Here is a 20,690-nt window from a genome sequence, read left to right on the forward strand (position 1 = left end):
GCGCGTGCGCGCGTCTTTTCGCGGTCGTCGACGACGACGCCGTGCTCGAAGCGGAGCGTCTCGAGGATCTCGTCCGCGCGCGCGTAGTCCCTCTCCCTCCGCAGCGCGTCCCTCTCCTCGAGCAGCCGCTCCACCTCGGCCGCCACGTCGTCGGTCGCGCCGTGGCTGTCGTAACCGCCCCTGCCGCCCCGGCCAGCGCCGCCGCCCCGCCCGCCTCGCTCCCTCGAGGCGCCGCTGTCGACCCACCAGCTCTTCTCCCGGTCGTCGATCACCACGTTGTACCTGCGGCGCAACAGCGCGGCGGTGTGGCAGTCTGCGGGGCGAGAGTGCGCCCAGCCGAGGCGGTCGGCGCACCGCTCCCGGAGCTCGTCGCGGATCGCGTCCGCTCCGTTGAAGTCGCGCGAGCGCCGCAGATCGTCGCGCTCCTGCAGCATCGCCTCGATGTCGGCGGTGTCGCCGTCTGACCCGCCGCGGCCAGACTGCGCATACCGGTCGCCACCGCGATCTCCGCGGCGGCGGCCGTTGCTGGACGAGTCGTCGTCCACCCACCAGCTCTTTTGCCGGTCGTCGACGATGACGCGGAAGCGCGACCGCAGCTCCTCGCGGATCTCATCCGCCGCAGCGTAGTCACGCTCGCGCCGCATCGCATCCCGCTCCTCAAGTAGCGCTTCGACCTCGGAGCTCTCCGCCTCGGACAGGCTCGCCCGTACAAGCGCCAGCGGCGCGCGGCAGACGCGCGGCAGCGAGAGCAAACCCGGCTGCAGGAGTGCCGCCGCCGTTGCGGCCAGCAAGTGGAGCATGTTGGCGGGTGGCGCGAGGCAGCCTCGAGGTTGTAGCTCGCGGTGATGTGTGAGAAAAAAGACAGGCGTAAGTGCTAGCCCTTTAGGCTTTATGTATGTTTTCTTCTCGCACCCTGCCTGGTTTCTTTCCGTTTTCCTCTTGTTTCCCTACAGCATCACTCTCTCGCCCCTTTGACCAAAATCTTATTCTTCGCTGCGAGGTTCACCTCGGAAGCCCTGAAACACGATATTCCGGGGGGGCTGCGCAAATTCTGGGTACACGGCCCGAGCATGCCAAAGGCCTCGCCGTCGAAGGCGCCGCTACCGAAGAAGCCGAGGGAGCCGAAGAAGGTGAAGGACGTCGCCTTGAACACGATGCGCGTCGCCAACTACCAGGCGAAGCTGGCCGTCTACGAGGAGGAGATGGCGGCGTACAAGGAGGGCCAGCGGAAGCGCAAGGCGGACAAGAGATCGGCAAAGCAGAGGCTCTCGGCAAGCGACGCCGAACCGGCGGCGAAGCGCCCGACGCCGGTGCCGAGCTCCTGCCTGCTTCCCCGCGCGTCGCCGCTCGCCCACACTCCACCCAACCCGGCGCCGCCCTGCGCTCACCCTCGCCACCGCCGCACTTGCCCTCCGAATCAGGCGCGGCGGGAGACGCCCGAGGCGTGCGCGGCGGGCTCAGCCGAGGCGCCTTGACAAAGATCGCGTCGTGGTAGAAACCGCGATGCGCCTTGACGTAGCCGTGGCCGTTCTTGTGGTCGAAGGGTTGGCCGGGTTGCCCGCGCGCCTTGCAGCCCATGTTTAGGCGGCGGGCCTTCTCTTCGGTGTTGCCGAAGGCGTAGGAGTGGCCAACGGAGGCGGGCGTGCCGCCGCTCGAGGCGTTGCCAACGCCCGCCGAGGAGGTCTTGAGGAGGGGCGTCCAGAGCTTGACTTCATTCACCTCATCGCATCCTCCCGTGTCTGTGCATGTGTGTGTGTGTGTGTGTGTGTGTGTGTGTGTGTGTGTGTGTGTGTGTGTGTGTGTGTGTGTGTGTGTGTGTGTGTGTGTGTGTGTGTGTGTGTGTGTGTGTGTGTGTGTGTGTGTGCGTGCGTGTGCGTGTGCTCAAGTGCTCAAGTGGCGGTCGTGACTGCGGTTTCTCTTGCTGCCGGCTGTCCGCCCACCAGTCGTTGGACGCTCCGCCACCGTGGCAAGCTCCCACGTGGGCCTGCGCCGGCCGTCCAACCAGTTCTCGTCCGACCGGGCCCGCAGAGGCTCTGTCTGCCTGTCTGCATGCGGCGCTGCGCTGCCGCCAACCTCCGCCTCCGCTCCCTGCAAGGCCGCCACCTCAGCTCGCGCTCTTCCACGTCGCCCGCCGTCGTCTTCCTGGTCGCCGGCGAGGCGTCGGGCGACGTCATAGGCGGTCGCCTGATGCGGGCACTGCGCAACGAGTACGGTGGCGCCATCCACTTTGAGGGTGTCGGAGGCGACTCGATGCGAGCCGAAGGGCTAGCCTCCTCCCTCTTCCCCATGTCGGAGCTCAGCGTCGCCGGCTTTGCCGAGGTGCTCCCGTCGCTACCACGCATCGCTGCCCGGCTCCTGCAGACACAGCGCGCAGTCCGGCGTGCGCAGCCGCACGTCGTCGTCGGGATCGACTCAAAGGGCTTCAACCTCCGCCTGCTCCGCTCGCTCGCACATCGCCGCGCCGCCGCCGGCCGCAACGGCATCCCAGCGGCGCCTGTCCTCGTCCAGTACGTCGGCCCGTCGGCGTGGGCCTTCGGCGACGCAGACGCGCGGGCGGCGCGGCTGCGCGGAGGCGTGGATGAGCTCCTCGTGCTGCTGCCATTCGAGGAGGCGGCCGCAGCAGCGTTCGCCCGCCCCGCCCCGCAGCCCCGGCCCTCCTCCCCGCCCTCGCGCGCCAGCTTCCACCGGAGCACTCGCTGCCCACGGCCCCGCGCCTTGCCCCACCCCGAGGCGCTCTTTCGGCGCGCCGGAGTGCCCGCCACTTTTGTCGGACACCCGGCGCTCGACGACGTGGCGATCGGAGGCGAGCCGCCGGGCACGGCGGCGGAGCGGGCGGCCGAGGCGACGGCCTTCCGGCGCGAAGTCGGCCTCTCGCCGTGCGCGCAAGTCCTCTGCTTGCTGCCTGGTAGCCGTGCGCAAGAGGCGTGCGACTGCGGTGTGCGAGGCCAGTGCGTGCCTCTCGGCCACTCCGCGCGTCGCTGGGTCTCCAGGTGAGGGCGATGCTGCCGCTGCTGCTGCGTGGCGCGGAGAGGCTCGCCGAGCGGCGGCGGCGCGGCGAGGCGCTCTCTAGCCGCTGGGCCGGTCTCGCTCGAGGGGCGGCGGACACGCATGTCCGCGACACGTCCACGACATGTCTTGGGGCACGTCCCACAGGTCTCGCTCGAGGGGCGGCGGACACACAGGCGGCGGGAGGCGGCCCCGACCGGTCGCGAGTGCTGCCGCATCTAGGTCCGATCGAGCTGGTCGTGCCCGCGGCACCGGGGATGCGCGGCGAGGTCGATCGCATCGTGCTCGAGACTCTGGCGGGAGGCGCAGCGAGAGGCGCAGCGGGAGGCGTGAACAGGAGGTGTGAACGAGAGGTGTGAACAGGCAGCGAGAGGCACAGCGGGAGGCGGCGCGCGCTGCAGCGTGGTCGGGAGCGGGTCTCGCCGGGCTGCTTTCGGCGCCGCGGACGTCGCCATCGCCGCTTGCGGCACGCCGCTCGTCGCCGCGACGCGCCGAGTGGGGAGGGGTTTGGCTGAGCGGCGTTGTGGGCCTTAGGCACTGCGTTCCTCGAGCCGCTGCCCACCCCTCCCTCCCGGCGGCCCCACCCGCCGCCGCGCCGACAGGCACCATCAACCTCGAGCTCGCGGCGGCGGGGGTGCCGCAGGTGGCCGTCTACTCGACCAGCTGGCTGACGGGCTTCGTGATCCGGCGGGACACGCCCCTCCACTGCGGCAGGCCGTAGGGTACCCCAGGCCGCCCGCCCGCGCCACCCCTCCTCGCCACCCCTCCTCCCCGCGCCGCAGGCGCCTCCTCCGCCCTGTCCTCCGGCACGCCTCCCTCCCAAACATCCTCGCCGGCCGCACCCTCCTCACCGAGCTCCTCTTCGAAGACTGCACGCCGTGCCGCATCGCCGAAGAGGCAGACTTCCTCCTCGCCCGCCCCTCCCTCGCCCGCGCCGAGGCGGCTCAGATTCGGCAGCTGGTGCTGCCTTCCCTCCGCGCCGTCGGTGACGGCGGCGAGCCGCAGCTTGCAAGCCGCGCAGCCGCGCGCGCTTTGCTCCGCCACCTGCCCGAGGCGCAGACTTGTACGTTGTAGAGACTCCGTAGTGCGTGAGGGTAGAGTAAATAAACAAATAAATGGTTGGGTAGTAGGGCTAGAGGGTCGCTCTACACTTAGCCTCTGCAGCGAGCGAGCGCTCAACTTAGCCCCCGCACGGAGCCGGGCTCAGACTTAGACGCTGTATGGTCGGGGGCCATGAACTTTTAGACGACACAAGAGGCCAACTCGGGTAAATAACCGGGGTATACCTGCAAAAGTCCAGGTTTACCCGAAAAAGAGGACGAGCACACACAGGCTTCACGCCTTCACCGTCACGCATTTGATTAAGCTTGAGGAGCTTCGTGTCATGTGAGAACTGTTTGGCTAGACGTCGCTCAAGAATGAAGGAGCAGCAAGAGCAGGCGCACATCGCTTCCAGGGAGGGGGGCGCCCTTCTACTCACGCGCCACCCCCCCCCCTAGCATGTGGTGAAGGCGCTGGGGGGGTCGGGACCTCCCCCCTAGCATGTCTTCAACGCTCTGGAGGAGGTTGCACCCCCCCCCCTAGCATGTGGTGTGAGTAGAAGGGCGCCCCCCTCCCTGGAAGCGATGTGCGCCTGCTCCAACGAAAGTCGGAAGAGGAGGATGCTGAAGCGGCGATTGCTAAGCATGAAGAGGATCGATCGCCCGCCGCAGGCGAAGAAAATTGGGGGCTGCGCCGTATCGTTGATCACGGTGGGAGCCTCCTGGCCCCAGGCCGTGCCACGGCCGACTTAGCCGACGTAAGAGGCTCCCGCTGATCTTAGACCGCGCAAGCACCCCAGCGTGCCATGGCACACTTAGACCCGCTCAGCCTCGAGGCTCAGAACTTAGACTACTACGCAACCAGTAACAAATATGAAATAAAACGGACACCTCTAGGAGATGGGTAAAAAGGAACAGGTCCCCGCCCTGCGATCTTTGTGCAGGGTTCTTTGTGGGTGTGGTCGGCGACTTAGCCGGGGTCGTCCTCCCGCTGGGGGACTAGCACCAGCCGTCTTCCACATGGTCCCTCGGAGGTCCCTGCTGCTCCTAATCTCTTCCCCACAGACCGTCTTCGTACATCCTCCTGCTGATCTCCGCAAAGTCCTGCTCCTTCCCTCATCTCGCCCTGCGCGTCTGCTCCGCCTCACCGTCGTCTGCCCTGCGTCGTCTGGCGGCTGGTGCTCCTCCATAGTGTCGGTTGAGGTCGCCGCCCTCCTGCCTCCTTGTGCCTCTTCCCAACCGGTTCCCTCGGCGGCCGATGCCGTCTGTACTCGATAGCGGTCCCGCCATAGCTCCCGCATTTGCGACGTGTGGCGGCGCGCGCACAAACATCACGCCGGGCGAAATTGCGAAGCGCGCAAAAGTGCGAGTGTCTCCCTCTACTCTGCGGCAGTCACTCTCTCCTGAGCGCCGCTGCACGCGGGCACCCCACGAGTCGGCAATGCTCGAGCAGGAGCTGCTCGGCCGTCGGCGAGCTGTAGGCGGCCGGATCGCCCTCGCTAAAGCTGTCTGATGCTGAGAGAGCCCGCATCATTCCGCAAAAGTCGGTAGAGAACACCGTGCCTGCAAATGATGATGTGCATGCGCCTGCGATGGTCGACACAATGGTAGGCTGCCGGCCAGAAAAGTGGGAGCCGCGCACGACCAAGTTCGTGAGCCGTGCAGGCTCGCCTGCGGCCCCACTCTCATTCTGTCGTGTGAAAGAATTTTAAGATCGCTCTTCTGACTGCCTAACGCTTGCGGCGGCAACTCTTCCGGCTCTGTGTGCTTTGTCTCTCCCTGAACGATTAAAATATGTGACAAAAAAGGGATGTTTTCAAAGCTAGACGCTATCTACGAGAAATTCAAGCTCGCGAGAGCTGCCCGCGCCGCAACGACACCGGCCGCCTCGCGGAGTGCCACCTCGAGCGACCGTAGCCTCTCGACCGTGTCGACCGTCTCAAGCAGCCGCTGCTGCTCCGCCGTGCCCAGCTCGCAACAAGAAGCCAGCGCAAGAGAGGCGTGTGATGGCGAAGCGGCGCCAGGCCTCAGGGATGTGAGGGGTCCATCCGCGGCGTCCGCGCCCCGGAGCGTGGCGAGCAGCGTCCACAGCTCTCCGTGGAGGCGCGCCGCCTCCTCTGCCGCCGCCTCGTCGAGCGGCGTGTCCGCGACGACGTCGAGCGCGCCATCGGACATCCGCCGCACCCGGTCGAGCGGGGTGCACTCGAGCAGGCCGCCCTCGCCGCACGGCAAGACCTCGGCGATGACACCAACGTCCGCCATTGGGCTGAAGGCGGGCTGGTAAAAGGCGGCGGCCCTGCCACCCGCGCCGCCGACCGGAGCAGAAACGAGATACGGGTGCGGGCTCTGCGGAAAGGGCACGACGCCGGCGAGCGGCAGCACCGGCACGGCGGCGTCGAGTCTCATCTGAGCCTGGGTGAGCAAGCCGGGAGGCGGCGTGCGGCGGAGGCCCCGGGCGCTGCGGGGCGGCGGCCAACGCAAAGCTAAAGAGAATTCATCGACTCTGCGCTGATCGTCCTTCCAAAATCCTGCTCGTGCAGGTGGGGACCCGGTCCTCCTCCCCCACTCCTTGGGGTTGTCTGGTTTATTTCTTTCTTTTGGGCACGGGACTGGCGCGCACTGGAGAGAGAGAGAGAGAGAGAGAGAGAGAGAGAGAGAGAGAGAGAGAGAGAGAGAGAGAGAGAGAGAGAGAGTAGAGAGCGAGAGCGAGAGCGAGAGAGAGAGAGAGAGAGAGAGAGAGAGAGAGAGAGAGAGAGAGAGAGAGAGAGATTTTCAAAACCCAACATAAAACCCGACTCTCACTTCTTGCGGTTAGTGGCAATCGCAGTGCTGGCCGGACGGACGAATACGCGACGCGCGATATCCACATACGCCAGACGCCGAGCAGCTTCAAGACAGAGACAGAATGGAGACCGAGTCCACGCCGCTCAAGACCTACGAGGCCGGAGTTGCCGTCGTGGGCACTCCTCTCATGAGTGGCCTCATCCTGCACAAGGAGCCAAAGACGCAGCAGAGCGACAACGGCGTGCAGTTCCAGATCCTCGGTGCGCGGCTTTGTGCTGGCCCGAGAGGCTGCCACGCCGCTCTCCTCCCACCCGCCCCCCCATTCCCTCTCTCGCGCGGCAGGCGACGAGGCGCAGTGCGTCGAGGTCATGCTGCAGCCCGGCCAGATCATGAGGCGACGACTTCATTTTCTGACGAGGCCAGCCACCCCGTGCAAGTTTCAGCTCAGCCCACCATTGCACATAGGATGGAGCCAGGCAAGATGGTGCACATGCACGAGTCGCTTATGCCCGAGATTGGCACCGACGGAGGCTGCGGCCAGGCGTGCACGCGCTGCTGCTGCGCCGGTGGGTCGATGTTCCGCCTGATGTACGAGAACAAATCGAGCGAGCCAATTCCGATGGCCGCGTCGCCTTCGTGGCCGGCAAAGGCGGCCGTGCGCCGCCGCCCTGCGAAGGGGGTTGGGTGGGGCAGGGCGGCGGTGTGCGAGAGGGAGTTGGGCAGGGGGCGTCTGCGTTATCCTTCCGCCCCCTCGCTCGCCCTCGCAGGTCCTCCCGTTAGACATGTCCAGGTACAACGGCATTCACTTGAGCGCGAGCGCATGGTTCGCCTCCGTCGCGACAAAGACCGAGTTTAGCATCCAGCGCGCTCAGAGCGCCGGCGCGGCTTGCTGCGGCGGGCAGGGGCTCTTCTATAATGTCATGACGGGCGACGGCGTCGCCTTCATCTGCGGCGGCGGCGCGATTGTCGAGAAGGAGCTGGCGGCTGGCGAGGTGCGCGGTCCCTCGCACCCACTCGCACCCGCCACTCGGACGCCCCGGGGAGAGGCCTCCAACTCGCGACGGGCTGCTCCGCCGCAGGCGATCGTCATCGACACATCGTCGCTGCTCGCGTGGGAGCCATCCGTCCAGCTTGAGGTGCGCCGCGCCGGCGGCTGCTTGATGTGCTGCTGCGGCGGCGAGGGCCTCTTCCTCAACGAGATGAAAGGCCCCGGTAAGATCTGGATCCAGCCGATGCCCCTCTCGAAGCTTAAGGCGACCTTCGTCTCGCCGGGCGGCGGCGGCGGCGGCGGCGGCGGCGGCGGCGGCGGCGGTGGCGGCGGCGGCGCCTAGAGCTGCTGTCTGCTCCTTCTGCCGACCGGACCGCCTTACTGCTGTCGGACGTGGCGCACCCCGCGTGGACACGAGGGGAGAAGGGGTGGTGAAGAGGGAGAGCAAGGGATGGGCCGATGGCGGGATGCAGGGCTGGCAGCGAGGGAGTCACCGCGGGAGGCAGGCCGAGCAGGGGCACGCGGTTCAGTTCGAGGGCCGGGGAACGCGCGTGCCTACTTACGAGAGCAGAGCCGAGCCGGAGGCACCTGTGCCAACTGCCATTAATCTATGTGTGTGTGTGTGACCTTACGCGTTACGGGCGGGGCATTCGTGCGAGGGTGGGGGTTTATGTTTTGAGTTTTGGGCGCGGAGGAACGCGTGCATTGGGACACACACGCGAGAAACGAGAGAGGCCAGCACCTGCCACCCTGGCTCGTGCCGCGTGTCGTAAGTGAGGCGGAGGGTATGCGGTGCGGTCAACGTCCGAGCTGGCTGAGCCTTATCTTTGCACGGCTCTCTCTCTCTCTCTCTCGCGCGCGCGCGCGCGCGCTCTCGCCAACGTACTTTTTAATGGGAGAAAGGGGACAGGGGGTGCATGCCCTGCGGGCGTGATATAGTCCTTTTCAAACTGCCGGCGAAGTTTGACTATGGACGTCGATCGCGTCGCTCTCCGCCATCAGGCCGTGGCTAGCGCAAGGGCCAGTCTTGGGCTCTTGGCTGCCACATTCGCCAACTCCTCTGACGTTCGAAGCCGCCTGGCTCAAATTGCGACTAGCCTCGATGATCTCGACCACGATGGGACGCAATCTCCGACGCCTCCAGCTCCTCTGCCCGCACGCCCTGCCTCAAGCTCAGTGTTTGGTATTACCACTGTCAGCGTCTCGTCTCAGCTCAATACGCTGATGCTGCAGCTGTTCTGGGCACACCCCAGTCGGACGTTGACCCTGCGGCTAGTCGATTCGAGGACGAGGTGAGTGGAGAAGAAGAGCGGCAGATGGAAGGGGTCGTGGTGCTCTCCCGCCCGCCGTATCTGCCGTGGCCGCACCTTCAGTGCACGAGCGATGGTTCGAGCACGCACAGGTGGCGTTCCCGCGCTCTCACTTCATCGGTCAGATGGACTCGGATACCTGGATCAACCCGCCGCGGCTCTCGCGGTTCCTGGCCGCCATAGAGGCCGCTCTCCCTGCCGACGCCGCCGTGTGGGGCGGGCTCTTCGAGCACTGGGAACGGCTTGATACAAACCAGACGATCAACTGCATCGGTTTTAGCTACGACTCGCCGGGGAAGGTGAGTGCATGGCCGGAGCGCGACCCTCGGATCCTCCGGCGGAGCGAGGCGGAAAAACGCAAACATTCGTTCGCCATGGCGCAGGGCGGGCTCTACTTCTACTCGCGATCAGCAGCCACGCGCCTGATTGAATACGTCAAGGGCCACGGAATGAACAGGCTGGCGGCGCCTCCCCGGCAACGTCTTGAGAGCTTGGGGCGGCGGCACGGTCCTTACCGCGAGCCTCCCGACCCGTGCGACGCTATAATCGGGTGGCTTGGAGCGCGGGCGTTCACGGGCGTGCAGCTTTACACGGTGAGTTTGCTTTGGAACGTCGAGTATTACATCTGGCCGATGCCCAACCGCTTCAACGCGGCGCATGGCCTCGTCGTTCACCAGCTCAAGCTTGGCGACTCGGCACGCGAGCTCAAAGAGACCATCGCCCGCACCTACCAGGCTCGAGTGGGCAACGCGAGCCGCGTGCGCCCAGAAATTACGTGCCAGCCGGTCAGATGGCTTCACGCGCGCTCCGCCGGCTGGAAGACGTGTACGAATACAGCGCCCTGAGACGGCGACGGCGCTCCGCTCATCACCACAAAGAAGGCGCCGACGGTTCACGTGCCGTGGATGCCCGTGGGAGCTCGCGATTCGTGCCAGCCGGGGAGGTGGGAGCGCGCGCTCAAAGCGCGAAGCCGTACCGCTTGACCGCGCGGGAGCCACACCGAGTGAACACCGATGCGCGCGCGCCGGACATGAGATGTGCTGCTCAGCTGCTAATGCAGCTGCTGCGTGCTGCTCAGTGCTCAGCTGCCTGTGCCGGGACGCTGTGGCACAGCTCGCGTTACAAAACCTTTGTCAGGTCGCACGTCGCTCCTTCGACGCCGACGTGACTCACCCGTGCAGAGCGCATCAGGACACGGTCTCGACGCGCTCGGTACGGCGCCTGCGACCCGTCTCGGGTCAGGTGGCACGACGCTCATCGCGCCTGCCAGCGCTGCCGTGCAGGTTGCCACGACGAGGTCGAGCACGCTTCTATACGCTCGCCCAGCCTTCCTTTCCATCCCATTAGGCAGCCTGGGAACGGTGGCGGTCAGAGGCAAAGCCTACAAGGGGTGGTAGAACCACATATCACGGCTACTGCCGGCTCGACCCCACGATAGCCTCCGGAGGCTGACTTTGCGGGACCATCATCGGACGATGTCGACGAATTGGGTCGCTCTCGCGGTAGCCAGATGACCTCTCATACAGGCCAAGTCAGGTTTTTGCTCATGGTGCATTCACTCACACCACCGCAGTACAATCGATTGAGTCCGGGTTTTTTTATGCGTATGATTGTAAGGGCGTGGGGACCCGCCCCAGGACAGGCTCTGGCGTATGATGGAGCGCTCTGGTGCCGAGGAGAGCCGCTGGCACGAGGTAGATGTGAAGCCACGACGGGTCGATACAGCAGGCCGACCAGAGAGTGCAGAGTGAGCACTGCCCCTCTCCAAGATCGACTCCTGTGGAGAAGCCCGCCTAGGACCATCAAGGGGAGGCCAGGTACACTTGACCCGCGCAAAGAGCTAGATGCAGCCGTACCCATTCTACGGCCTCAGAGCGTATGCCTTGCCGCCGGACGGTGGCGGTCGTGTCGGTGGTTGGGCCGTTTTGCACGACGGCTGTGGCGGCGCTCTGGAGGGGAGGGCGGCCATTTTCGGGTGGTGGATGACCGGCTTTTGAGGTCTTGCAACCCTAGCTGTGACAGCTTCGGACAGCTCGCGCAACCCTAGGAACAGCGGGCGGGCTAGTGTTGATGCCACTCAGCCCGGGACAAGACTGGGGTGGTGGAGGTCCGAAATCACGCCGCTATGCCTCGGCTCCAGCGAGGCCTCTCAGGCCCTAGCTCAGGTATATGCAGAAGCCGGAAGCAGGGAACACTCACCCCCCAGCACCAGTCTTCTAGGTGGAGGCGGGCCCGCTGGTATCGTCGGGAAGGTCGAGGAGGGTGGGTGGATGAGCGAGAACCTGACAAGGCCTGTACTAGGATCATCGGCCATGGCCGCAGGGAGCACGGGGGAGGGCGCTGGGAGCAACACGGAGCTCCGTTGGACGTTTTCAAGATAAGCGTGTCAGAGTGAATTGGAACTAGCCCGCTTTGCGGCATGCGGGTCGTGCCGAGCTCTAAGAGAGCCTACATTACGTCAGTTCCCCACGGGTCTCGCTGCCTTTCGCGCAACACGCAAGCCCTCAAGTTGAAAATTTCCCAAAAGTAAAGCCGCGCTCGATGCGAGCGGAGACGGAGCGCCTTCCACTCGCTATCAATGTATAAGTCACGCAAGCGTACATAAGTGATCTCATCGCGAGACCACCGGGCTGACGCTGAGCGGGCTGACGATCAGGTGTGCCCAAAGAGCTCGACCAGCAGCCTCTCTGTCTGCTGGAGGACTCCACCGGACGGAGTCAGGTCGAGCGCCTCGTGAGCGCTGCGCAGCACCACCAGAAGAGGGCCGTCCGCCAGCGAGAGCTCCGCCCGGATGCGACGCACGTTCTCCATCAGGAGCGACGGGCGCGCGAGAGCTGGAGCGGGGACTGCCGGCGCAGCGGCGGGCGCGTCGGTTCTGGCTGGCGCTGCCGCCGGGGCGTGTGGTGGCCGTGGCCGTTGAGCCAGTCCCGGCGGCCCTGGCGGCGTCGGCGTCGGCTCTCGGGGCGGTGGCGGCTGTGGCGGCTGTGGCGGCTGCGGCGGCTGCGGAGGCAGCCCCGGCGGCCGCTGCGGCGGCGGGGAGGGCACTCGACGCAGCGGGGCCTGCGCCGGCGCCGGCGTGTAGGACGCGGGCGGCACACACGCCTTAGGCGGCAGCGCACGTGCCCCAGCCGGCGGTGCAGCCTCCGCCTCCCGCGGTGCAGCCTCTGTCGCCTCTGCCGCCGTCCCGACTCGGCTGGGCTTGGCCGCCGCCGTCTCTTCGACTGGAGCTCGGCAGAGCGGGCAGGTGGTGTTTGAGGAGCCCTTGCGCAGGGTCTGTGCAAAGGAGCTGCAGCCCGACATCCACTCGTCGAGGCAGCCGCCACACCTGCGGCAGGGCGGCCCTGGCTGAGCAGGGGCGGCGCTCACACAACCGCTTTGGCGGGCGCCGCGCACGTCGAGTGGCGGCAAGGCAGCATCTCGATGTCGGCCTTGTTTTCGAAGCAAATCGGGCAGTCCTCCAGCAGAGCAAGGTCGCATACGGACAGCGAGAGTGCCTTCTTCCGGTTCGTCTGTCCGACGGCTCTCCACTTTGCCGGTTGCGGCGACGGTGCTTCTGGCCCGGCGTGGGGAATGTCCGCCTGAGACTCTTCTCGCGCCGCCTCCCTAGCCGCCGCCGAAGCCGCTCGAGCCTCCGCCTCTGCCGCCTCCGCCGCCGAAGCCGCCTCTGCCGCCGCCGCCGCCGCTTGCCGCCTTGCCGCCTCGGCCTCGGCGGCCTTTTTCGTGGCTTTTGCAATTTCGGCCTCAATCGCGGCGATTTCCCAGTTGTCGGCCATAATCTCCCTGTCGGCGGTAGCTCGCGACGCGCCGTCTCTGCGTGGCTGTCAGGTGCGCGCAGGTTCTTGGGTGCGAGAAGAATTTTGGGCGCAAACGGGAATGCCTCTCGAGTATGCATCCGAAGGGGACCCCAGCGCCGGCATCATCCGTAGAGGCACGAGTGTTCGAAGAGAGAGTGGACCTGAGCAACAACATGACCTGTAGGCAAATGATCGGAGTGGGAGTCAGAAATGTGGTCCTTGCGCGAGGGGAGCTCGATAGACTCGAGGGGCCAGGATACGCCGCGAGGAGGACGGAGTTGCGCCGAAAGGCGAAAGAAGCCGCGAGAACAAGGGACCGGCAGGCGGCGGCGTCGCAGGACGAGGCAGAAGAGAACGACGCGACAGAGGAGGAAGTGACAAGGGAGAGAACGACGAGAGTGGGACGACCGCGAGGTGGCATGAAGGTTGCAGCGAGAATCGGCGAGAGACTGCGAAGAGAGATAGGAAGAGGCAGACTCCCTAGGGTGGGCGAGGGCTAGCGCACCACGGACACCTCTCCTTAAAATCCCTGTGTGGTGGCGGCGTGCCGTCCTCCCATCCCTCCCTTGGGTTGTCTGTTTTCTTTCTTTCTTTTTCGAGTAGCCTTGGCTCAATGCACAAACGGAGCGCCCGTCGATCACCCTCAAGCAGCATGGTGCGCGCCCCGCCCGCCGGGCACACGGGACACCCGACGCCTCCCGTGCACGCCACGCGGGAGGTAGTAGAAGTAGTAGAGATCGGCAGCGAGCTGAGACGGGTGGATACCCCAGCTCCGCGTGCCAGTAGCCCTGCCACAATGCGCCAAACAGCAGCACATTTAGCGACTAGCAGAGCACCAGACGAGGTGCTGCCCGCCGAGGCCCGCGCACGCGAGGAAGCGCGCGTCCAAGTGCTCCAAGCAAAACTCTCTCTCACAGCAGACAGGCTCGACACAGGTGCGGACTGGTGCGCGCTAGTACTATCACAGGCAGAGAAAGAATTCGCACCCACTTGGAGTCCCACTTGTGTTTTCTGTGTTCTTACTATCCCGAGGTGGCAAGCACGAATATGCACAATGGGGTCCCCCGTCCCCGAGCCGCGCTTGCAGCCTTGCACACAAAGGCGCGCTTGTTCCTGTCTCTTCTCTCTGCAGACTCTCTCTCTATTTATACGGATTTCGCGGGACCGACCGAAGACAGACGTTATGCGCATAGAGACCGATTGTGACGCGAGTCCGGTCACATGAGGCACGGGAGGCTTGGCCCCAGGCATGTCCATAACTCTCACACGGTCTCTCCCCTCTCATTTCTCTGCACGTGTGTCCCATGCCCACGGCTTATCGCCTCTCTGGCCTCTGCGCTCATCGTCAGCGGTTTTCCATCGCCCGGATTGATCTCCTGAAGCGCCTCCCGCTGCGGATCGTAGACCCACTGCCGTGCATACGTCGTGCGTGCCGGCTGCGCGTCCACTGAGTTCACGACGCCTGCCGTCAGCATGCGCTGCGAGTATCCTGGAACAAAGTCGATGCCGAGATTGCAGTCGAGACCCCGATTCTCGGGCAGCGTCGTCACCGGGCGGAAGAGCTTGCTCAGATATTTACCCGCCTTCTCCTGCAGGGCTTGAGCTACTTCAGGGTCGCCGCGCCTCTCACCGGCCATCACCAGGCACAGCTTGATGTAGTTGGCCATGAAGTTTGGCTTCCCAGGTTGAAGCTTCAGCGCTGTCTCATACGCTGCGGCCGCCTGGTCATACGCTGACGCGCCGGCTCGCTTGTATGCGAGCGCCAAGTTGTTCCAAGCAGTCGCCAGCCTATCCGGTGGCTCGGGCGGTAGCGCACAGTTCGCAGGCTTGACCGAAAGCTGGATGAGATGCTCAGTGTCCTGCACGGGCGCTATCGCCACAGGCGCGCGGCCAGATGCGAGCGGGCCGAGCACGAGGCCATGCCTGCCGTTGAGCTCGGGCTTGCTGACGAGACCGTGAAGAATCACCATGACGCCGCGGACGAAGCTCTCATCAGGTGGGTCGAGCACGCACCCCTGAGTGCGCCACCGCTCAAAGTCGACGGCGGTGATGGTTGGCATATACATGCGACGGACCGTGCTACAAAAGCTACACACCCCGACGCGCTGAGAACAGCACCGAGGCAGTAAAAAATAAATAAAACGGGCAAGCCAAACGAGGGGTGGGAGAAGGACAGGGTCCCCACCTGCACGAGCAGGATCTTGTAAGGACGATCAGGGACACAGGGGAACGGGAGCGGGGAGCGCATCGCGACTCGGAGGGGGGCTGGGCAGGGTTCACCCACACGACAGGGTCCCACCCAGGGATTCCTCTCTCGTATAGGACAGGTTGCACCCGGCGGCACGGGGGCAGGCGCGGGCCTCCTACTGGTTGCGCTCTCCTTACTCCTAGTTCTCCTGCTCCTGACAAGGGACAGCGACACAGCAAATCCGCCGTCGGCATGGCCTTCGATCCCGTTGGCGTTGCCTTCAAGAAGACCAAGCACATGTTGCGCGCCGCCGAATTCCTTCGCGATCTCGTCAGCCGTGGCGTTATCTCTGTCGAACACCTCCCCGGCGTCGTGATGCTCGCCGACCTGCTCACGAAGGCTGCCTCGCGGGCCATCTTTACTGGCCTGATCAAGCAGCTTGACGACTTTCATGCCCTCTGAATTTGTCCCTCGCGCCCCGCACTCGGGCCAGGAGGGGCTGTTCCCGGGCATTCACACTATGTTCCTGAGATAATTTGGCGATTATATCCATACCCGGGTAAGGGATTTCATCCCTTTTGGTTTGGAGATCCGTGTTTTGGTTTCGGTTTCGGGTAAAACGTATACCACTGACGCGATGCGGCCTCTGCCCCTAGAGCCGTATAGCTTCCTGCTTCTATGCGCGAGCTACGGCGGGACCGCTATCGAGTAAGTAGAGAAGAAGGTGCGTCGCTGTCCTCGACGCTCGAGATCGAGTCCTCTGCCAATCGATTGCTCTGACGCGATCGACACAAAATATAATATCCAAGCGCGACGCGAGACTGTACACGACCATGCTCTCCCGCCGGCCGCGTGTCCCGCCCGTGTCCGAGTGTCCGTCCTGTGGCGCGTGGAGATGCGAGGGTCGCCCCCCGCACCCCCTTTGTGTGTGTGTGGAGACGTTTACCTTACACCTTACCGACCTTACTTTACGTCTGCACCGGACCACGACTCTCGCTACCGCACGCGGACCCACAGTGACCGCCATCCGCGTGGGGGCCGGGCAAGACCTCGCTCCTCGGCCTGCACCCGATACGCCTCGGTCTCGTCGAAGAAGAATGGATCGCAGGAGACGAGCTCAAGACCCGCAGGGACCAGGCCGTCCTCGAGCTCTCGACGCGTCAGCCTGACGGGCCCTCGCTCTTCGGGCTCGTCCGCGTTGCCGGTGAGGAGGAGCAGCGTGCCGCCCAGCCGCAGCACCCCGGCGACGGCAGCGCCAGCGGCGACGATGCTGACCTGTCGGAGGCACTGGTAAGTCTGGCAGTCGAACGCGAAGTCGAATGCGCCCTGGAGCTCATCGGGCGGAGCCAGCAGATCCGCCTCGAGCACTCTGGCGTTTTGCACCCGAGAGCGGGTGATGGCCTCCTGCGCTGCGACGACTGCGACCGGCGCGATGTCGACGCCGGTGACGGCCCTTGCAGCACCGGCGAGGCACACAAGGTTTTCGCCCGTGCCGCATCCGAGCTCGATGGCGCTCACTGAACCATCGAGCGCGCCGCTGGCGAGGTGCTCCACCAGAGCCGTGGTCGGCTTGCCGGACCTCCACGGCAGCAGCTCCAGCGTGCCACGAGCGCAGCTCAGGTGCGGCGCGTGCCAGCCCTCGTAGAACCCGAGCCACTTGCGGCGCCGCAGCCACTCCTCCTGGTCAGACTTCCGAAGGCGCTCTCGTAGTTGGGCGCGCAGAAGCTCAGAGATGGCCTCCGCCTCTTGCGCCGTGCAGAGCCCGAGCGACGGCGCCGTGCGCACACCGCCGATGGTCCCGGAGGCGACAGCCCGGGCGCCCGCGTCGGCCAGTGCCGCGAGCCGGTCCGCGACAAAGTCCCAGGGCTCGGCCGGCTGGGTGGCTGCGATGAGGCCAACCAGGTCATTCATCACGTCCTCCACTTTATGACGCCGTAGGTACTCCCTCAGGTCTTCCTCAGCACACATTCCGGCCCTCAACCGTGCAGGCCGAACAGCGCCCACCCAACCCCGAGGACGTCTTGCCAGAGCAGGAGCTGGTTTTGAGATGGTAACCACTGGTCCGGCTCCTACCCGGATAGGGGGTACCCGGATACGGGGTCTGTTGGCACTGGCTGGCCCCTCCCAGATAGGTAGGTAGGTTGGTCTTGTTTGGCCCAAAAGGGCCCTGCAATAGGTAGGTACCCCGTTTGATCTTTTTTCGCTTCGCTGCGCGGCCTGGGGATAGGTAGGTAGGTAGGGCGTTTTGGCGCGAGTCAGTGCCAACAGACCCCCTATCCGGGTAGGAGCCGGAACCCAGGCCGACATTGGGTTCGGGCCCCCGATAGGTAGGGGGTCAGTTTGTTGTTTCTTCACCTACCTACCTTCCTACATACATACACACCACCGTATTGCGGGACCCTCCGCTGCCGTCAAAATCGGGCCGAACAAACCATGGGGTGGCTCCAACGGGTGGGTTCAGACCCCCTATCCGGGTAGGAGCCCGAACCCTGGCACCAACACAAACAAACAACAACACACAGGCACACCGAGAATTTTACGACGGAACTCCCTTGCACGACACTAGGCACAGGACTGGCGCGCACTGGCTAACTAACACAGGTACACCAGTGAGCAAGGTGGGGACCACCACTATCCTTCACCTCAAGAGTCCTCCCGGCGCCAATGTGGGAAGAAAGAAAAGAAAAAGACACGACAGCGACACGGCGGGCGGCTCCCGGGTCCGATAATATATATATGTCACGAGTCCTCCTCGCGCCCACGCTCGCCGTCGGTGCTTGGTCGCCGACGCTAACCGCCTGGTCCTTACCGATTGGCGGCAGCAGCGGTGCTGGCGGCTTCGTGGGTGAGGCCTGGGGCAAAGTCGGGAACGTGCAGGCCTTGCGCGAGCGGCTCACGGTGCGCGGCAACAACCGGCTGTACGCAGTGGCAGAGATCCCGAGCAAGGAGAGACCCAAATGGTCAGACTTCTCGTACCTCCGCCTGCCGCTGCTCAACCGCCGCCTCGCCTTCGAGGTTGACCTCTCTGCCGTCGGCTGCGGCTGCAATGCGGCCGTCTACCTCGTGGCCGCCTCTAGATGCTCGTTTCGCCCTTCTCACGCCCTCTGTCAATAGCCTGCGGCACTAGTCTCTCGCCCCACCCGCACCGCCCTGCTTCGCGCCAGGTTGCGATGCCGCCGCGGCCGGGCGCAGACGCCTCGATGTACTGCGACATCCAGGGCTACGATGCGGAGCCTTGCCTCGAGATCGACCTGTTGGAGGCCAACACCAAGGCGGTGCAGGCCGCGCTCCACACCACGGTAGGGCGAGGCGGCCGAGCGGGCAGCTGCAACCAGGACGGCTGTGTCGCCAATGCCGGTAACACCGCCGCCTCGGCCGGCCTCTATGGGCTGCATGCGCCGCGCATCGACACCGCCCGGCCTTTCACCGTCAGCGCCACGTTCGACGAGGGCGGGGCATTCGACGTGACACTCGTTCAGCAGCAGGCCAGCCTTCTCTTTTTCGACCCGGCGGCCGTCAACGGCAGCGCCTCGCCCGACGGCTTCCCGGCGCCGGTTCCAGCTACCGACCGCGCCCGCACAAGAGCAGCGCTGTCCGGCGGCATGACGTTGGTCGTGTCGCTTTGGAGCGCGGACGACCTGAGCTGGCTGGATGGCGGCTGCGACGCGGCGCACCCGAGGTGCAATATTTCCACGGCCACATTGCACGTCTCCGACGTTCGCGTCACAGACGTGCCGCCGCCGCCCGCGCCGCCGCCCGCGCCGCCGCCGTCGCCTGCGCCGCCGCCGTCGCCGCTGCCGTCGCCCCAACCGCCGCATGGAGCGCGGCTGTCGCCCAGTCCTCCGACTTCAGTCCTCGGCGGGCCTGTGCGGCTTGTGCTCGGGGCGACGCTGCTCGCGCTCGCTGCAGCCATGCAGTGCGGGCTGGCTGTGTGGCGTCGGCTCTCTCACAAGGCGAGGGGGTTCGACCAGCCGGGCCGTCGCGCGCTTTGGCATGGGCGGAAGTCGAGCCGAAGGCGGGCCGTCGAGACCGCGGAGACGTTCGAGGAGGAGGGGGGGGGGGAAGAGGAACTAGAGGCGGACGCTCCGGCGCCGCCGAATGCCCTGCAGAGCTGGACCATTTAGTCCACAGCAGGCGCGAATGGCTCAGGGCCTGCAGAGTCATCTGACTCGAGAGAGATTGAGCGAGTACACGAAGAGGCGCCGACTAGGCGGGCCGTACACAAGGGGAGAGGGAGTTGGCGCCAGAGAGCGGGTGTCGGTGGACGTCCGGCGCGCAGCCACCAGCCAGGGGGGGTTGCGTCCGGTCTCCGCACTCCGGCGCGCGGGTGTCGCCGCGGTGCGCGGTGCGGCGACGCACCGCGACTGGAGGGACTGGCTTGCCGCTAACCCTAACGGCCAAGTGCTGAGTTCACGGCGGAGATCTAGTTCTTCTCCAACGACTCTCTCTGCTCCACACACACGATCTCTGTGGCACGTCCGTTGCTACTATCGTGCTAATGCGCGGATCCCGCGCCATGCGCGCCGCGGGCGCGGCGCGGGGCCGTCCGCTGGCAGCGGGGGGGGGTCGGAAACGCAAAAAGTGAGTCGGAGTGTCCGTCCCACGCCCACGCGCAGCTTCGAGAGAGAGGAAAGTAATATAATGGTTGGGTATAGTAGGGCTAGAGGGTCGCTCTACACTTACGACTTAGCCTCTGCAGCGAGCGAGCGCTCAACTTAGCCCCCGCACGGAGCCGGGCTCAGACTTAGACGCTGTATGGTCGGGGGCCATGAACTTAGACGACATAAGGCCAATTCCGGGTAAAACCCTATAGGGAGAAAGTCGACATGTGGGCGATAGGTGGGTATACCTGAAAAGCCTTAATTAAGATTTACCCGAACGAAAAATACCTGGACGGTCCCGACCAACCAGTTCGCCTTCTGCCAGGGCCAGTGCGCTACTTGCGGTGCGCAACGCCTGCTCAAGTACGCGCAACGTACCATGTGCTGCCGCTATGCGTGTCTTAAGGCGGCTGCGGCGAAGCGGCGGGCGCGGCATGCCGATGGCAGTGCGGACGATGCGGTTGCGATGTGTTCTGCTTCAAGATCGTGGCGGTGCTTGGCATGCACTTCTGCGATCCTAATCAGCTCATCGCAACGAAGCAGCGCAACAAGCTGGCTGCTGCCAACAAGGTCCTATGCTACCTGCGACGGTGTATCATACACTTTATGCCACCGTTGCATATCCGGATATGCAACGGTGGCATAAAGTGAATGATACACCGTCGCAATGCAACGGTGGCATAAAGTGTATGATACACCGTCGCAAAACTGCATTGGGTCTCGAGTTCGAATCCCGCAGTTCGACTCGGCGCAAAAAACCCAGACGGGCGTTGTCACTGGTTCGAAACCCACCTTAGCGTTCACCTGCTATCCGCCGGTACCCAAACCGGATGCATCTCCGCACGACCGGAGGAATGCAGTTTTGCGGCGGTGTATCATACACTTTATGCCACCGTTGCATTGCGACGGTGTATCATTCACTTTATGCCACCGTTGCATATTCCGGATATGCAACGCTGGCATAAAGTGTATGATACAC

At 64.9% G+C, this 20,690-nt stretch overlaps 8 protein-coding genes across 8 annotated transcripts in view; 3 read left to right on the forward strand and 5 right to left on the reverse strand.

Annotated features, from left to right (window-relative positions):
* The window catches only part of EMIHUDRAFT_230191 (hypothetical protein), a gene marked incomplete at both ends in the record, with an annotated part of 1,679 nt that extends 879 nt beyond the window's left edge, over window positions 1–800 (reverse strand). The window contains 2 exons of the mRNA XM_005785206.1: window positions 243–282; window positions 355–800. Coding sequence (XP_005785263.1) covers window positions 243–282; window positions 355–800 — 486 coding nt within the window. The remainder of the gene's footprint in view (window positions 1–242; window positions 283–354) is intronic.
* A 1,142-nt stretch (window positions 801–1,942) lies between these two features.
* Window positions 1,943–4,126, forward strand: EMIHUDRAFT_423697 (glycosyltransferase, family 19). Its single transcript, XM_005785207.1, has 7 exons — window positions 1,943–2,876; window positions 2,945–2,948; window positions 2,991–3,081; window positions 3,229–3,302; window positions 3,370–3,472; window positions 3,609–3,693; window positions 3,789–4,126. The coding sequence occupies exons 1-7, from the start codon at window positions 2,050–2,052 to the stop codon at window positions 4,078–4,080; spliced, it is 1,476 nt and encodes a 491-aa protein (XP_005785264.1). The 5' UTR covers window positions 1,943–2,049; the 3' UTR covers window positions 4,081–4,126.
* Window positions 4,127–5,439: 1,313 nt separating this feature from the next.
* Window positions 5,440–6,452, reverse strand: EMIHUDRAFT_230193 (hypothetical protein; the record flags this gene model as incomplete). Its single annotated transcript, XM_005785208.1, has 2 exons — window positions 5,440–5,717; window positions 5,927–6,452. 2 exons carry the CDS (start codon window positions 6,450–6,452, stop codon window positions 5,440–5,442), a joined length of 804 nt encoding a protein of 267 aa, XP_005785265.1.
* Window positions 6,453–6,951: 499 nt separating this feature from the next.
* Window positions 6,952–8,161, forward strand: EMIHUDRAFT_314090 (hypothetical protein; the record flags this gene model as incomplete). Its single annotated transcript, XM_005785209.1, has 5 exons — window positions 6,952–7,090; window positions 7,181–7,185; window positions 7,249–7,485; window positions 7,598–7,822; window positions 7,910–8,161. The coding sequence occupies 5 exons, from the start codon at window positions 6,952–6,954 to the stop codon at window positions 8,159–8,161; spliced, it is 858 nt and encodes a 285-aa protein (XP_005785266.1).
* A 3,619-nt stretch (window positions 8,162–11,780) lies between these two features.
* EMIHUDRAFT_230196 (hypothetical protein) lies at window positions 11,781–12,428 on the reverse strand (the record flags this gene model as incomplete). The annotated part of the gene is made up of 2 exons (XM_005785210.1): window positions 11,781–11,933; window positions 12,174–12,428. The coding sequence occupies 2 exons, from the start codon at window positions 12,426–12,428 to the stop codon at window positions 11,781–11,783; spliced, it is 408 nt and encodes a 135-aa protein (XP_005785267.1).
* A 1,632-nt stretch (window positions 12,429–14,060) lies between these two features.
* On the reverse strand, window positions 14,061–15,170 carry EMIHUDRAFT_455916 (hypothetical protein; the record flags this gene model as incomplete). The annotated part of the gene is made up of 2 exons (XM_005785211.1): window positions 14,061–15,027; window positions 15,108–15,170. The coding sequence occupies 2 exons, from the start codon at window positions 15,168–15,170 to the stop codon at window positions 14,185–14,187; spliced, it is 906 nt and encodes a 301-aa protein (XP_005785268.1). The 3' UTR covers window positions 14,061–14,184.
* A 936-nt stretch (window positions 15,171–16,106) lies between these two features.
* On the reverse strand, window positions 16,107–17,021 carry EMIHUDRAFT_230198 (hypothetical protein; the record flags this gene model as incomplete). The annotated part of the gene is made up of 1 exon (XM_005785212.1): window positions 16,107–17,021. One exon carries the CDS (start codon window positions 17,019–17,021, stop codon window positions 16,107–16,109), a length of 915 nt encoding a protein of 304 aa, XP_005785269.1.
* Window positions 17,022–17,846: 825 nt separating this feature from the next.
* On the forward strand, window positions 17,847–19,234 carry EMIHUDRAFT_230199 (hypothetical protein; the record flags this gene model as incomplete). The annotated part of the gene is made up of 3 exons (XM_005785213.1): window positions 17,847–18,173; window positions 18,275–18,789; window positions 19,126–19,234. The coding sequence occupies 3 exons, from the start codon at window positions 17,847–17,849 to the stop codon at window positions 19,232–19,234; spliced, it is 951 nt and encodes a 316-aa protein (XP_005785270.1).
* Between the last annotated feature and the right edge of the window lie 1,456 nt (window positions 19,235–20,690).

This window comes from Emiliania huxleyi (assembly GCF_000372725.1).
Source record: "Emiliania huxleyi CCMP1516 chromosome Unknown EMIHUscaffold_162, whole genome shotgun sequence".
NCBI classification, from domain to species: domain Eukaryota; phylum Haptophyta; order Isochrysidales; family Noelaerhabdaceae; genus Emiliania; species Emiliania huxleyi.